General features: G+C 46.9%; 1 protein-coding gene across 2 annotated transcripts in view; it reads right to left on the bottom strand.

Annotated features, from left to right (window-relative positions):
* Positions 1-13,831, bottom strand: part of nAChRalpha1 (nicotinic acetylcholine receptor alpha1) — a 158,479-nt gene that overhangs the window by 10,527 nt on the left and 134,121 nt on the right. For both annotated transcript variants that reach the window (XM_025297028.1, XM_025297029.1), the window contains exon 5: positions 1,451-1,631. In XM_025297028.1, the coding sequence (XP_025152813.1) occupies positions 1,451-1,631 (181 nt within the window). The remainder of the gene's footprint in view (positions 1-1,450; positions 1,632-13,831) is intronic.

Here is a 13,831-nt window from a genome sequence, read left to right as displayed (position 1 = left end):
TCTGTATGTAAGACGGTTGGTCTGTCTCGAACTACCGCGCGCGAGCGCGACATAGCCCAAATCCATTTCATCCCTCGCCACAATCGATGCTCGGCGCGTGATTGTTTAAAAGAAGGAAAGAGGACACGGGAGAGAGAGAGAGAGAGAGAGAGAGAGAGAGAGAAAGACAAAAAGGGAGGAATAGAGCGGAAGGAGGAAAAGTGGAAGGAGCAAACGGAAGAAATTGGATAGCTCTAATGGCTGCTCGGGATAGGTTCTGGCTATCTGAAAGTCGGCGGACCACGGAATCGGAATAAAGTCTGGAGAGCCAAATCGCGGCCATTGGAGTTCCGATGGTCGCCGACTGATCCTCTCCGGGCCACTTCTTAGATCTGTCGATAATTCGGTGTCGGTGAACGATCGTTGCTCCTTCGCCGTGTCTCTTTCTCTTTCTCTCTCTCTCTCTCTCTCTCTCTCTCTCTCTCTCTCTCTCTCTCTCTCTCTCTCTCTCTCTCTCTCTCTCTTTCTCTTTTCTCCGCCGCGTTTCTCTACAATTCAGTTACCTCTTCAATTTCTCTACAATTCAGTTGCCTCTTCCTCCCTTAATATTCTCCTGTCGCGATCCCACCGCGGCGGATCGCAACACGAAATTTGCGAAAATGGTCGAAATTTGCGCGACATCACTATACAGACGGTCTGACGCGAGCCCGCAAGTTGCTAAAATTGTTAATCGTAATCGGAAGATTAATGTTAACATTAACGGTTTTGACGGTTCCATTTGCGTAGGTGTCGGAAAATCGGACTAAACTTCAGTTGGATCTCCAGAGACTTTTCATGCGGGAACTTGTCTATCTGTGCATAGACTTGGGTGGGGGAGGGGGGGGGGAGATCGAACTACGCCCCAGTTAAATCTCAGGGAATTTTCCATATGCGGAGACTAACACATAATATGGAGCGCGTAATTTTATTTAAATCACCGGACTTGCACTTTCTCGTGCGGACCCACCCGCGTACGGAGAGGGGGATGTATTTCATAAGGGGGGAATTTTTATAGTCGAAGCACATAGCGAACGAAGAATTTATGAAACTCTTTCGAGGGATCTGCGCAACCTACGATATTCGTATTATGTCATTTAGGTTCGCAATATGTGCGCGATAAATTAGGCATAGAGCGTCCCGCATAAATCTCACCCGCCCTCTTCCCTCCCCGCGCTGTATGAGCGAGAATTACAAATTCTCCGAAGCTCCTTACACGTCCTGTCATAAAAATCGTCGCAGAATATGTATTTTTCATGAAATCACGCGAAACATCGGACGATCTGGGTTCTCGCAGTTTCCCAACCCGCCCGTCGGCGTCGCGATCGCGGGGGGGAGGGGGAAGGGAAAGAGGAGGGCCGAGAGCAGATACTTGAAGCGATATCTCCGCGTAATTCGCCGCCATTAACTGATTAACTCGGAATGTGTCGCTTACCGTGTAACCGTCGTAAGTCCACGAACCAAATTTCATAACGCACGTCTGCTGGTCAAAGGGGAAGTACTCCACGTCGATCTCGCAAAATGACTTATAGATCGCCGGTGGCTTCCAAACGACTTTCCCGGTGTGGTGCAAAATGGCTTTGGTCATGATGGTCACCTCGTAATTCCCATCGGCACTGAAAGCAGAAAATTAGCATTTCCTCTCAGACACATCCTCATGCGGATCGAATTCGACGAATGAACGCATCGACGCGCGAAGCGTCAGTCAAGACGTCGCTTCGGCTGCGCACCTCGAGTGCATTTCGACGCGGATTTGCAGCGTGCACGACTCGCGAATCTATCGACTTATTTATACATACCTCGCGAGCGTTATAATGCATTCGTAAAATCACGCGAGTTACGCGCGCGCGTTATGTGTGTGTGTGTGTGTGTATGCGCGGAAAGTTAAAAGCTTCCTGCCATACGTAAAGCCAATGGAAATGGTACCGATCGATTTTCCGAATAAAGCGACGCTTCAAATGTTACTGTGTGAAAATTTGACAAAGCGATCACGCCCCGATGCGTATATTGAACGCGGAACAGCTGTTACCATCTACCACCGCAACCATCTTTCTTCTATAAATCCCTTTAGAAATTTACTCTCCCCTTCCCTCCATCACCCTTCCGCCTCTCTCTCTCTCTCTCCCTCTCTCTCTCTCTGAAATTATATCGATGATTGTCTATTTACGGAAATCTGTTGAGAAAATGTTACCGGTTTGCATTTTCTCTTAATCGGTTCGTCAAGTAACGCAACGATAAAGGACTCGTTTGTATTTGTTTAAATATATGGCACACACATAGATACAAACCAACTGATTACAGGGACGTTTCGACTTCGTTGCGATTGATGCATGGTGTAAATTCGGACGAAAGCTTCACTCTTACCGTCCTTTACTACCGTATTATTTGATTTCAATCAAAGAGCCTTACAAGCTTTCATCCGAAGGTTTCCAATCAATTTACATTCCCGATCCGCTGATTTAATTACGTGTATTTCTCGAATAAGATCCCAGCACGTGCACGGAGGACCAAAAGTCCCACAGCGTCCTGCGATCGCATTGTGCGCTAAGATACAAAGGGTCACTTTGAGCTGCAGCTGCTCGTCGCAGTCGGAGTGCGAATTATCGGGAACGTCGAACGGAGTGCCGGCGGTTGCGAAAATCGCAGCCGGGGAATTTCATTCGGAATTAGCGCGGCACGTAACGCGAGCTCGCCGGGCGCGATAAGAAAATCCGCCGCGAATAAACAATACGTACAAACGAGACAGAGGGGGGAGAGAAAGGGAGAGAGAGAGAGAGGGGGGGAAGCGGACGCGTGCGTGCACGTACGTACACTGACGATATTGCACGCGCGAAGTTAAGAAAATAAAGCTCGCCGGCGCGGCGAAATAAATTCCGCAAAATAATGTGCTCGGATTTCTAATATAATACGAAAGGGTTCGTTTTCTCACACACATACACACATACGCTGCCACGACTGCACTGTCGCAGCTGTCGCTACCCCGATCGCACTTGTTGCACTATTTTCCCCAGGCGCTTAGTCAGTCGGTGTCGGTCAATCCTAGCATTCTTATTAGTCGGCACGCCTGCGGCGACGGTTATTGCTGAATTTCACCGGCCTGTATCGATTCATTTCGCGCCGGTTTCGCGCCAATTCATAAATCTTTCACGTCCTTCCTCTCCCTTCCAACTCACCCCACACAGATATTATATATATATATATATATATGAGCGTGTATATGTATTAGATAACCAAGAAAGTTCGTGCCGTTTTGATCAATAGAAATAAATAATTAATTTCCGATACATCGGTAAATTTTCTGTTGGATAAGCCTTTGCTTAAGCATACATAACTTTTATTTGGTAGACAATGACAAAACCTAGAAGCGGCACGAACTTTTTTGGTTACCCAATATATGTATCAGTTATCTTCAGTTTATCTTCAGATACTGCACGAATCGTTTTATGTGTATGTGTATGTGTGTGTATGCGTATATGTATAAATATGCGACGATATTATCCCCGCGACTAGCCGCAATATCTTACCGCCGTGAGACAGAACGCGAGACGTCCTTTCACATAAATTATCGATCAGCGAAATAATTCATGGCCCTGGAGATGTTACAGTATACACGTAACATCCGAGAGCATCCGTGTACACGTGTCTATAAAGTATGCACGGGGTAACCTTTCTTTATCCATAAATACACGAGAGAGGGGAAACTGAGAAGACACGGCTAGCGGCGATCTTAACGTCGTCGGTCCGTCGACAGACGGGAAATTACGCGACACTTTCGATCCTTTCCACGGAGATCTCCGCGGCATGTGCTATATAGTGATGAAAGTGTTAACAACTATTGCGCTAGCTCTTAGGCCACTATTCGTGATCTGATCTTAGATTTAAGCGTCCTTGAATCTCGCGAGTCGGTTCCTCACTGCAAGTGTTCTACAATACGTAACCCAATTCAATTAATTTCTTTTCATGACGCTTCGTCTGAATTTGAATGTATATAACAACTTTTTTTCTACTCTCATTCATATTTTATTAATTTTTTCTAATTTTTTTTATTTCATCCACTGTACAATGACGCGTTTAAGAAAGTTTATCGCATTGATTATCATCTTCTTGCAATCTCGTTTCCCCGTTAACAATTATTAATGTTGTTATTATTTAAATTTAAATCTAAAAATCTCACTCGGTCTCACGAGTCTTTTTACATCGGGAAATTAATATACATTACGGGTGTACACATCACGTATTAATTTATTTACGGGTTCTTTGTACATTAGGAAAGTTAAGATCGTCTCAAGTTCATCTTTAGATGCTTCGTGGCTAATGAAACGGCTCGCGCAGCAACTTAAAGCAAGAGAACCTAAGACAATGTAGAAGAAGGATTCATTACCTCGTCCGCGACTTTCTCTTTCATCTCATCATGCGAAGAGCGTTTTACTCTCGGTACAAACAGATATCATGAATACGCAGCATGAATAGATTACGTACAACAACCGTCGACAGAATTTCGAGGAGAACTCGAGAAACTGAGTCAATAACAGCGAATATCCGATGCCGAAAAGATCGAGAAATATAAGAAAGGGAAACGAGAAAACGCCAAGAGGAAGAAACTCTCACGACAAGGGTCCTAATATAACATTCTAATAAAGCTCACATCTCTTTACACCCACGACTCGTTAAATTACATCTTACGCGCTACAAACAATTAGCGCTTGCCGAGCTGGCTATTTATTTAACGTTCTCTGCTCGCGGTTTGTTCCTTCTGTGTTTACATTTCGGACAAAATTACATCACGCGGCTTTTACACCCGCGTTTATCCGCGAGTTTACCGACGGTTTATTTCTTAATACCTGATAATTTCAGCGAGCTTAAATATTCCAACTGAGACAAACTACGTCTTAAACATTCTGTCCGAGAGATTCACTTCATCGTGTTATTCAATATCGTTCTCGCGATAAACTCTCTTCACTCTCTTTCCTACTCCAACACTCTCGATTGTCTCAAACTCTAATGAGGCGACTTGCTGTGTTTAGTTTGTCATTCAAAGATGAAACCATTCGCACCCTCACAATTGAATGTCAGCTGGACTTACCTGTTATCGAAAACGTATTCGTAATATATTTACTTTTTTTTTCTTTTTATAGAAGTCTCTTTAAAGATTTTAGACGCGATCTAATTCTCTTCTTCTTGAAAACTCTCGCGATTTCTATATTCATATAATTGAATTCTCATGTCAAGTTTGTATGTAGCTTGTCCTAAAATTACGTACCAAGGGCTTGCACTGCCGCAAATAAATAGACAAATAAATAAATAATCAGAAACCGACAAACACGCATCGTCCCCTTGCCGCGCAAAGCCCCGGCGCTACCAACGGCAATCATTTAATCGCAAAGTACAGAAGCATTACAACAATCTCGAATATAACAACTGATGAATAAAGCGAGCCTTAAATGCTACATAAATTGAAACATGTTATTGCAGAGAAGAGGGAGGAAGGGGAAAATCGAAACTCGCGATCGCGCTTAAAAACACGGACAAAAGTTCATGCGTTAACGTTAGCCGCCGCGGCCACCGCTGGTGAAACGCGACGGGCGTTTGCTCGCGAATAACAAAAGCTGCGATATCGGATAAAGTTCCCGCGTCTGCGAATCCGGTTATACACACGGGCTCCTGCGCGCGTTAATGTAGGTCTCCCGCACTTTGCGGTCATTCGATAATTATATTTCTGTTATCAAACTCGCCGCGCGCGGAGAACGCGCGAGCTAAAAATAAGGGCGGGGCGCGCCGTTGCTAACCGTTACGGATAGTCCGCGATGCAGCTGCGGCCGCAGCTGCGGCACGCGCGCAGTTACGGCGAATCGTAAAACGAGTAGACCGTCTCCCTCGCGGGCCGAAGGGAAAATCGCGCAGGATATCGATGCCGATGCATTACACGGCGAATTCATTCCATTTCAGAATGTACGCCGGCGAATGTTCGACCGCGCGCGATTTTTCTCGTCCGATTGTTATTATCTTCATCCGCGCAAATTTGCCATTTTACACTCGTCGCGTCGCGGCACTCGCTGTGATGCTTGAAAGCGTACTTTTTATATATTATAGGCTCGTTTGTGCGTACGAATTTGTTATTTGCCAATCGCGAGTTTATCATTTATTTGCAAATGACGTGGCGTTCAATGTATTAAGGTAGTTGGTCCGTGACAATATTAATTCGAAAGTTTATGACTGATACAGCATGAGGATACTCGACGGATTTCTGTTAAATGTTTATGAATGTGATTTATAATGCATAACGTTGGCGCTGTCACAGAATCGATCAGACTTGCGTGATATTTGAAAACTCATAAAGAAATAATCTAGTTTCTCGCTTCTTAATATATAATATTTTTGTCTGATATTGCATTTTCGCAAAAAGATTGTAATATACCGATAAACGCATTTTTCAACTCTTAAAAATACATCAATGGAGGAACCACGCGCTATTATATATATATATATATATATAATGTTAATAGATCCACATGCACAATTAGAAAAAATTAGAAAAAGGTTCACCGTATTGAAATTGAAATAATTCAAGTCAAAATCGTACGTATCGCGGATGCAGGAAACGGGTGCCTGCATCATAGTTTTTAATCTACCAGCCAATTTATTATTACGTTGCATTGAAAAAGAGAGAAATTCGTAGAACCATTATAAAAAAATTATAAAATCGTATAAAAAAATCACTAATTGTCAGAAACTGATAAACGCTAGACAGATACGTCAACCGCTGTCGGAAATTGTATATTTATTATTTCAATTTTTCCAAAAAAATATACACGCGGTCAACGATTTTCTAATCTTTTTATAAAATTTTCATTTCTCGCTCTCTTCCTTTCATGCCAGTGTAATGGTAATAAATTGGCCGCTAAAATAAAAAACTATTCATCCGTTTCTCGTACGCGATATGTGTAATTTTGACTTCCATTCTTTCTGTTTCAGTTCACGATAAACTTTTTCCTAATTGTACTAATATGTAAATCTTTTAATAGCGCGTAGTTTCACAAGTATATTGTTAAAACTTCTGATTCGTGGAATGCGACCATCTTGTACTGAGAAACAATCGACGCGTCTTTCTCGCACTGATGTGTCAGCTGATTTTGCTCGACTCCCAAGCAAATCCGCTTGCTCAAACTGGCTGCCGCGTTTAAAGGGTCAATGCTCCGATCAGATTGCCGCATCGTGCGAGTTACGAACGATTTAACGGCAGCTTTTTTCCACAGCCGTCACTCGCGTCGAGCTTGCAGTTTTGCCGAAACATGTAAAGCTGCATGCATCAGGTACAAGCGGCGGTTCTCCGATCGATCGTATAATGCTCTCTCTGCCGACTGTGTAACCTCCAATTATGGCCGATCGAACGATTATCTTCATGAATAGTGAAAGCAGCCATCGTAATTCCGCTAAGTGAGGCGGCGAACGCCGAAAATTAGCTCGTGCGTAGATCATCGCGCAAATTAGCCGTTCTAAGCGATCTCGTCGAAGATACTCGATACTTGAAATACTTGATAAATACCGAGATAATCGATATACGGAGAATCGATTAACTAATCGGCTCGACACGTTCGGCGGGGAGGGGACGAGGATGCGAAGCTCGCGGTTGAGTAAGGGAAAATCGGTGGATCTCCGAATCGTCGGCAAATCTTCGGATTTGACGTGTCTCAAGCAGCGCTGCGAAAAAGCGAGCAGGTGGACATTGATCCAACCGTCCCCCCCCCTCTCCCCGCTGGAATACGAATTTAAAATGAAGATGTCGGCAAGATGAGCAAGAGAAGGCGGGAGAAATTATACGGTGTAGCAGCACACCGGCGCGGCCGTAATTTTTGCGCTCCGCCAGTTAAAGACAAAGAGAGGGACGCGGCGGGCGCGATAAGAAGGAGCGGGCGGGCGGCATTTTGCGAGTTACGTCAAGAAAGTTCGAAGACTCAATTAATCACGTTTTTCATTCGACGTGCTTTATGGGGCGCTTCTTGCGTCAAGGCGCGTCATGTAAATCTCGGAAGCCACCCCTCCCTCTCCCTCTCGTGCGAGTCGTAAAACCTCCCCGTCGACCGGTCCGATGGTTCACGCCGCGCGATCGGAGGCCTTCCGTCTCGCAAATCTTAATGATAACGCCGTCCCTCCTCCCCTCCTGCCCCGCCCGACTCATCCCACCACCGCCCGCGTCTCTCTATCGTTTTCCCTCCGTCTAGCCGGGAAGAAAGCCAGACAAGTTCTTGGAAAGAACCCGCGGTGCGGCACAATGAAGGATGACGACGACGACGACGACGACGACGACGACGACGACGACGACGACGACGGTGACGGCGAGCCCGTGAAATCTGTTACGGCCGATCATTAGCGTGACTTAGCCGCGTTAATTAACGCGACATCCACTTCATATTTATCGTCCATCGCGGCAACTCGCGGCGGACGAAGTCGTCGTCGCGGCCATTTCTCCGCACCTGGACTTCCCGTCCGTTCGCCTCAGCCGCGATCTCGAAATTACCGGCAGATCCCGGCGCGGCACGGGTCAAACGAGCGGAAAGAAAAATCACTTTCGACGCGGGAGTACGCGCGGTGATCGCGCGAGCGGAACAGCGATCCCTTTAGAGTGGACCTTATTTATGACTAACCGCGCGGCGTATAGAATGTCGAGTGAAATACCGTCCTTCGACGAAAGGGTCGCTCTCATCGCGGAAAAATATGACGTCCATTTGCGCATCACCGTGTATATCCAGCGTGTATCGCGCTATCTCCCCCCTTCTCTCTCTCTCTCTCTCTCTCTCTCTTTCTCTCTGTGAGATCTCAGACACGCACGTCGAACCCACGAAGACGCCGAGCGACGTTGTAGATCGCCGGCCATTCCGACAAAGTCCGCGATAATCTTTCCTGCGGCTCACCCGAGGACGAGCTCCGTCTGGACCATCGGCTCTCCTTACCCGGCAGTTTGTCCCGCACCCCGAGACGTCAGGCTCGGTATATACTACCCCCCGGTTGAATAGAGCGGAATCGTTGCAACCGCATTCCGCGCTAAGGCACCCTTTATGGACAATATTACTTACATCCCCGTCTCTCGGCGATTCCCCGGCGATCGCTCTCGACCGAAAGAGAGTCACAGAGACCGCGCGCGCGTGCGAGAGAGAGAGAGAGAGAGAGAGAGAGGGAGAGAGAGTTTCTATTGTCGCGGATCCCGACGCTTACGATGTAGCGTCTACGTGAGACGGACTGATCCCGCAATTGATAAGGTGTTACGGTGGACGCGAGAGTGCTCCGTGGACAGCATTAAGCGAGCCGGCGCCAGAGAGAGAGAGAGAGAGAGAGAGAGAGAGAGAGAGAGAGAGAGCTCCGGTCGCGGTTGACACTCGACGAGATATGAACTGTTGCTACGTGGCTTAGCGAGCGCGGCGAGAGCCATCCCGCAAATCTGTCACGTTCTTAACGCGTTAATTCGTACAATTCGCGCGGACGAACGAGCGTGGCTGGACGGCGATGCTCGACCATCGAGCCGCTCGCTCTCGTCGCTCTTATCTCGTCGTGTCTCTTATCCGCTGCCTGTAATCGCGAGAGCGCGTCGCTCGGGAGATCGCGATCGCCTTTTCATGCGCGCGTAGCGATTACTTTGAAGAAACTCCGCTTTGTTAGCCGGCTTCTCGCTCTCGCTCTCGCTCTCGCTCTCGCTCTCTCTCGCTCTCTCTCTCTCTCTCTCTCTCTCACGCGCGAGGCGGTCCGAATGGATTACTGCGGTGCATCTGGGATGAGCTGCAGGTGCAGTAATCCGGTGATAATGGAGTAACGAGATTCACGCTCACGTACGTTCCCTGCATATTTTAATTCCGCATTTTGCGACACGGTCTCTAGCGCGCGCGCGGCCGCTGGGTCATTGTGCCTAAGCAACCCTTTGGCCGCCATTCCGGCGCGCCGGGTCCTCCGGGTGCATGCAGCCGTCTGTTTGCTGCGCCGCGATTGCACCGAGTCTCGGCTAATATTTCACCAAGCGAACCAACCGCGCCGAATACAGCGGCCGTTCCCGTCAATGAGGGGCTTATCGGCCAAGTGGCCGATTGTCCCGACCTTTCGAGGGAGCGTCGATCTCGAGCGCCGTTATGAGAATATCTGGCCCGATCAGCTGAACAGTGGGAGCCTGTACGAGGTTTCAGCCCCTCTTCGGCAAAATTCGCGAAAAGTTATCACGGAAAAATTACGAAATAAATTATGAAAAAGGCTCGCAAGTTACGTATTGATGCAAGAAGTTTGGTACGAAAGCTCGGAAAATGCAATCTAACGTCTGAAGCAACGAAAAGAAATTTCGGAAGAGCAGAGGGAGGCAGTTCTTGTCGAGAATCACCATGTTCATTAGATTTCTGTAAAGATCTTAAACAGCACTACTACGGCTTCCTACGAGTCTCTTAGAAAGTTTCACAAAAGTGCTCATAATAAATCAACTGCAAGGTCCAATTAGGACCGTCCCCTCGTAGAATGCTCCGTCCAGATATTTTTATGTACACGGTCGATCTCAATCGTCAACTAATGTGCGCGCGCGCGCGCGTGTAAGAGAGAGAGAGAGAGAGAGAGAGAGAGAGAGAGAGGAGAACGCTGTGGGACGTCGAGTGCGCGACGACGGAACCACGAGTTAATAAACCAGAGCAGCAACGAAGTTTCCCGAAGATTTGTTTATTCCATTCGGTGTCCTCGATCGTATCAGACGGAATCCGGCGGAGAAGGAAGCGAAATAAAGCATATCTCAGGGCCGGAGGATAGAGGCGGCGCCGTTTCTTGGCACATCGGGGCGAGTTTTACATAATGTATCAGCGCCGTACTGTATCCCCTTCGAAGGGATGAAAGAAGAAGAGTCTCATCCTCCCCGCCCTCCTCTCTCTCTCTCTCTCTCTCTCTCTCTCCCCCTCTCTCTTGCTTTCGTTGTGACGCAAGGGATGCCGACAAGCCCGGAATTCGTGGGCGTGCGGCAAGGCTTCGAGGTTCCGATGGAAATGAGAATAGCGGATTGAACGTCGCGCGCTCGAGTGGAGCTTAGTAGAGCGAGTTAAGTTCGGTTTATTCGATACACCGCCTCGACGCCTTAGACGAGATTGCTTGCCTCGCCCTTCGAGAGCCGATTGTCCCGGCGAAGAGATACGGGAGATCACTGCTTACTCAGAAATCACGGGAACGACGAGGACGTCGACGGCACGTTTCGGCGGCGGCGGCGATTCCGGAGACCGAGCGCCTCTGTTTCACCCTTGGACTGCGGCGAGGAGAAGGACGGAGGGATAGAAAATCCTTCCACCATTTTATCACATTGTGCGCTGCATTGTTATCTATCGATAACAGGCAACATCGTGAGGCGTGGCGCGATGCGAGACGATATCGAGACGAGATCGCATCGGTGAGCGCGGAAAATTAATTTTCCACGGTTCCGGATTAATAGCTCCGTAATTTGCATGGACTTATGTAATTTGCGGCCGCGGCCAAACCGCATATTATGCATCGCGTCAGCGGCCTGGTACTACTGTGTGCACGACGAAGACTCACGGCGAATGAAATCTGCGGTCATGAATGTCGGCGTCACGCGCGCGATAATCACATTGTTGCGCAGCGCTCGAAAATGTATGTCCCGCTCTGCGTGGTAAATAGCGCGTAGCTGCGCCGGTTAACTTGTTCAGCGTCGATTCAGGTGTTACCAACATATTCACTCATCATTGAGCACATGCCCAATCATGCTGACACATGCCTACATCGTTGAACTTTTCCTTTTTTTCCTTCGATCCACGTCAAGTATCAGAAACGGATCAGAAATTACACGATTTTTTGTAAGTCGGCACAAAATATCTGATATATTTCACTGTAGATCTGTGTAAAAATTGTGAAAAATGAAGGTAATTTGGCATATTCGAAACTTTAAGCTTTTGAATATTCGAGACCTACTTATTAATTACTACTGCATTAATTTGGTGTATTATGTCGACCAAAACTATATCGACCTAGATTTTTTCAGAATTTTATTCGTCCGCTCTATTCTGGGTCATTTTAATAGGTTTAAGCAAATCTATTTATAAATTACCACATAAGTACAATAAGTGCGATCTAAAAAACTTGTCTTCATGAAAATTATTTCTTATATTTCCGTTCTTTAATTTCAAGTGTTACCAAATATTTTGTATTTCTCAGACACACAGAGAATTCTCACACACAGAGAATAATCTTTTCCTCTGCGTGAGCATCTGACGAAGATTTGTGTGTGTACATGTGTGTGTGTGTGTGTGTGTGTGTGTGTGTGTGTATGTGTGAGAAAGATCTATGTAATTAAGAGATCTGACGATGAACCTTAATAAGATCTTAATTACCACGATACGTTACGTGGCTTACTAAGAGCCGATAATGTCGCCTCATATAGACGTGGTAATTAATTGAGATTAATCTGAACAGCATCGTAGAATAAATTTCTACGGGATACTGATACCTCACACGTAATAGAATGCTCCATCATTTACACTAAATGTTCACATACGTATGTGAGATGTTCATGAAAATAAATGACATATATCAGATGTTCATATATTTATACCGGGTGTTTCAGATCACCCGGGTCACCCGATTTGTTCGTTAACGCGACATTTTAGAGAAAAATATTTCAGACAAAAAAAGTTGTAGGGCTTCAAAGGATCTATTTACTGACGCTATGAATTTGATCTTGGGATAACCTTGAAAAGTCCCAGTCGAGATCAACATGAAAATCTGAAATGGAAACCGCGAATTTTTACTATACCGTTTATTTTTCCACCAATTAATTCGAACAACTTTGACAAAAAGTCGGGTGACCCGGGTGGTCTGAAACACCCGGTATATTGAATGGCCAGAAACGGCCAATAATCTGATTTTTCCTCAATTTCGCGGACCCGCGTCCAAGCCCTTTCGAAAATCCCCCCGAAGCCGACGGCCTCTCGCAATACTTGGCCGATGGCTCCGTGAAACCGTGTCAGGACGCGACGACTTCCACGCGGCCGTCGCAAAAATTGCAACACACGAGCTCCGCCGAGGACGCGACGAAACACAGTTCGGATGCGCCGGCGAGCGGACGAGCCGATCTCTCCGACAGACTCCTGCACCTCCTCGTCGTAAAAGTGTCCTCGGAATACGTCCTATTTCTCAAAGTTAGCAGGCGACGCCGACTAGCTGCATCGTGCCGCACCGCATCGCGCAGTGCAGCGCGAGCCTGAGCTCGTTTCTACAGCATGGATTTTCAAAATGACCGGCGAGGAGGACGTGCCGTTCCTCCGAGGAATATTCTCCGGCCGGGACTTTACGAGATACGTTCCTTTGCACTCCGCTCTAAAATCCCATGAAGTGTGGTCGATTCGCAGTGACGAACGACAGACGCAGGTCGATAAAATTAGATAAAATTAGACTCGCTCGAACTCGACTCGAAGTCTCGAAGTCGCAAAGAGCGGCAAGAAAGACGACTACTGGTGCTCTTATACTTTTCAAAGTACAATCAGCGTTTACCTCACTGAAATGAGTGGCATGCTTGTAACTGACGGTTCAATTGCAAGCGTGGCACTGCAGTCGGTAAAATCTCGCTGAAAGGATTAGTTAATATTACAGCAGCGACTGTTCCTATTATTGACGCAGCTTGCAGACACAGGCAGAGTCGTCGCATGCAAGGCGCATAGAGATCGTCCATCCCATCACCGCAAACGTAGAAAGTTGGATTGAGTTCAAGCGTGTATGACGAATTTGCGCAAGATGTTCAGATGTCAGAAGCGCCTTCTCAGGGGGATTTTCTCCGAACGGATTTGATGTTGGTAAAAAC

The sequence above is a fragment of the Harpegnathos saltator genome, unplaced genomic scaffold, assembly GCF_003227715.2.
Source record: "Harpegnathos saltator strain DR-91 unplaced genomic scaffold, Hsal_v8.6 scaffold167, whole genome shotgun sequence".
In the NCBI taxonomy this organism is placed as follows: domain Eukaryota; kingdom Metazoa; phylum Arthropoda; class Insecta; order Hymenoptera; family Formicidae; genus Harpegnathos; species Harpegnathos saltator.
Note: the sequence above shows the minus strand (reverse complement) of the source record. Positions and strands in the feature narration are given on the sequence as shown.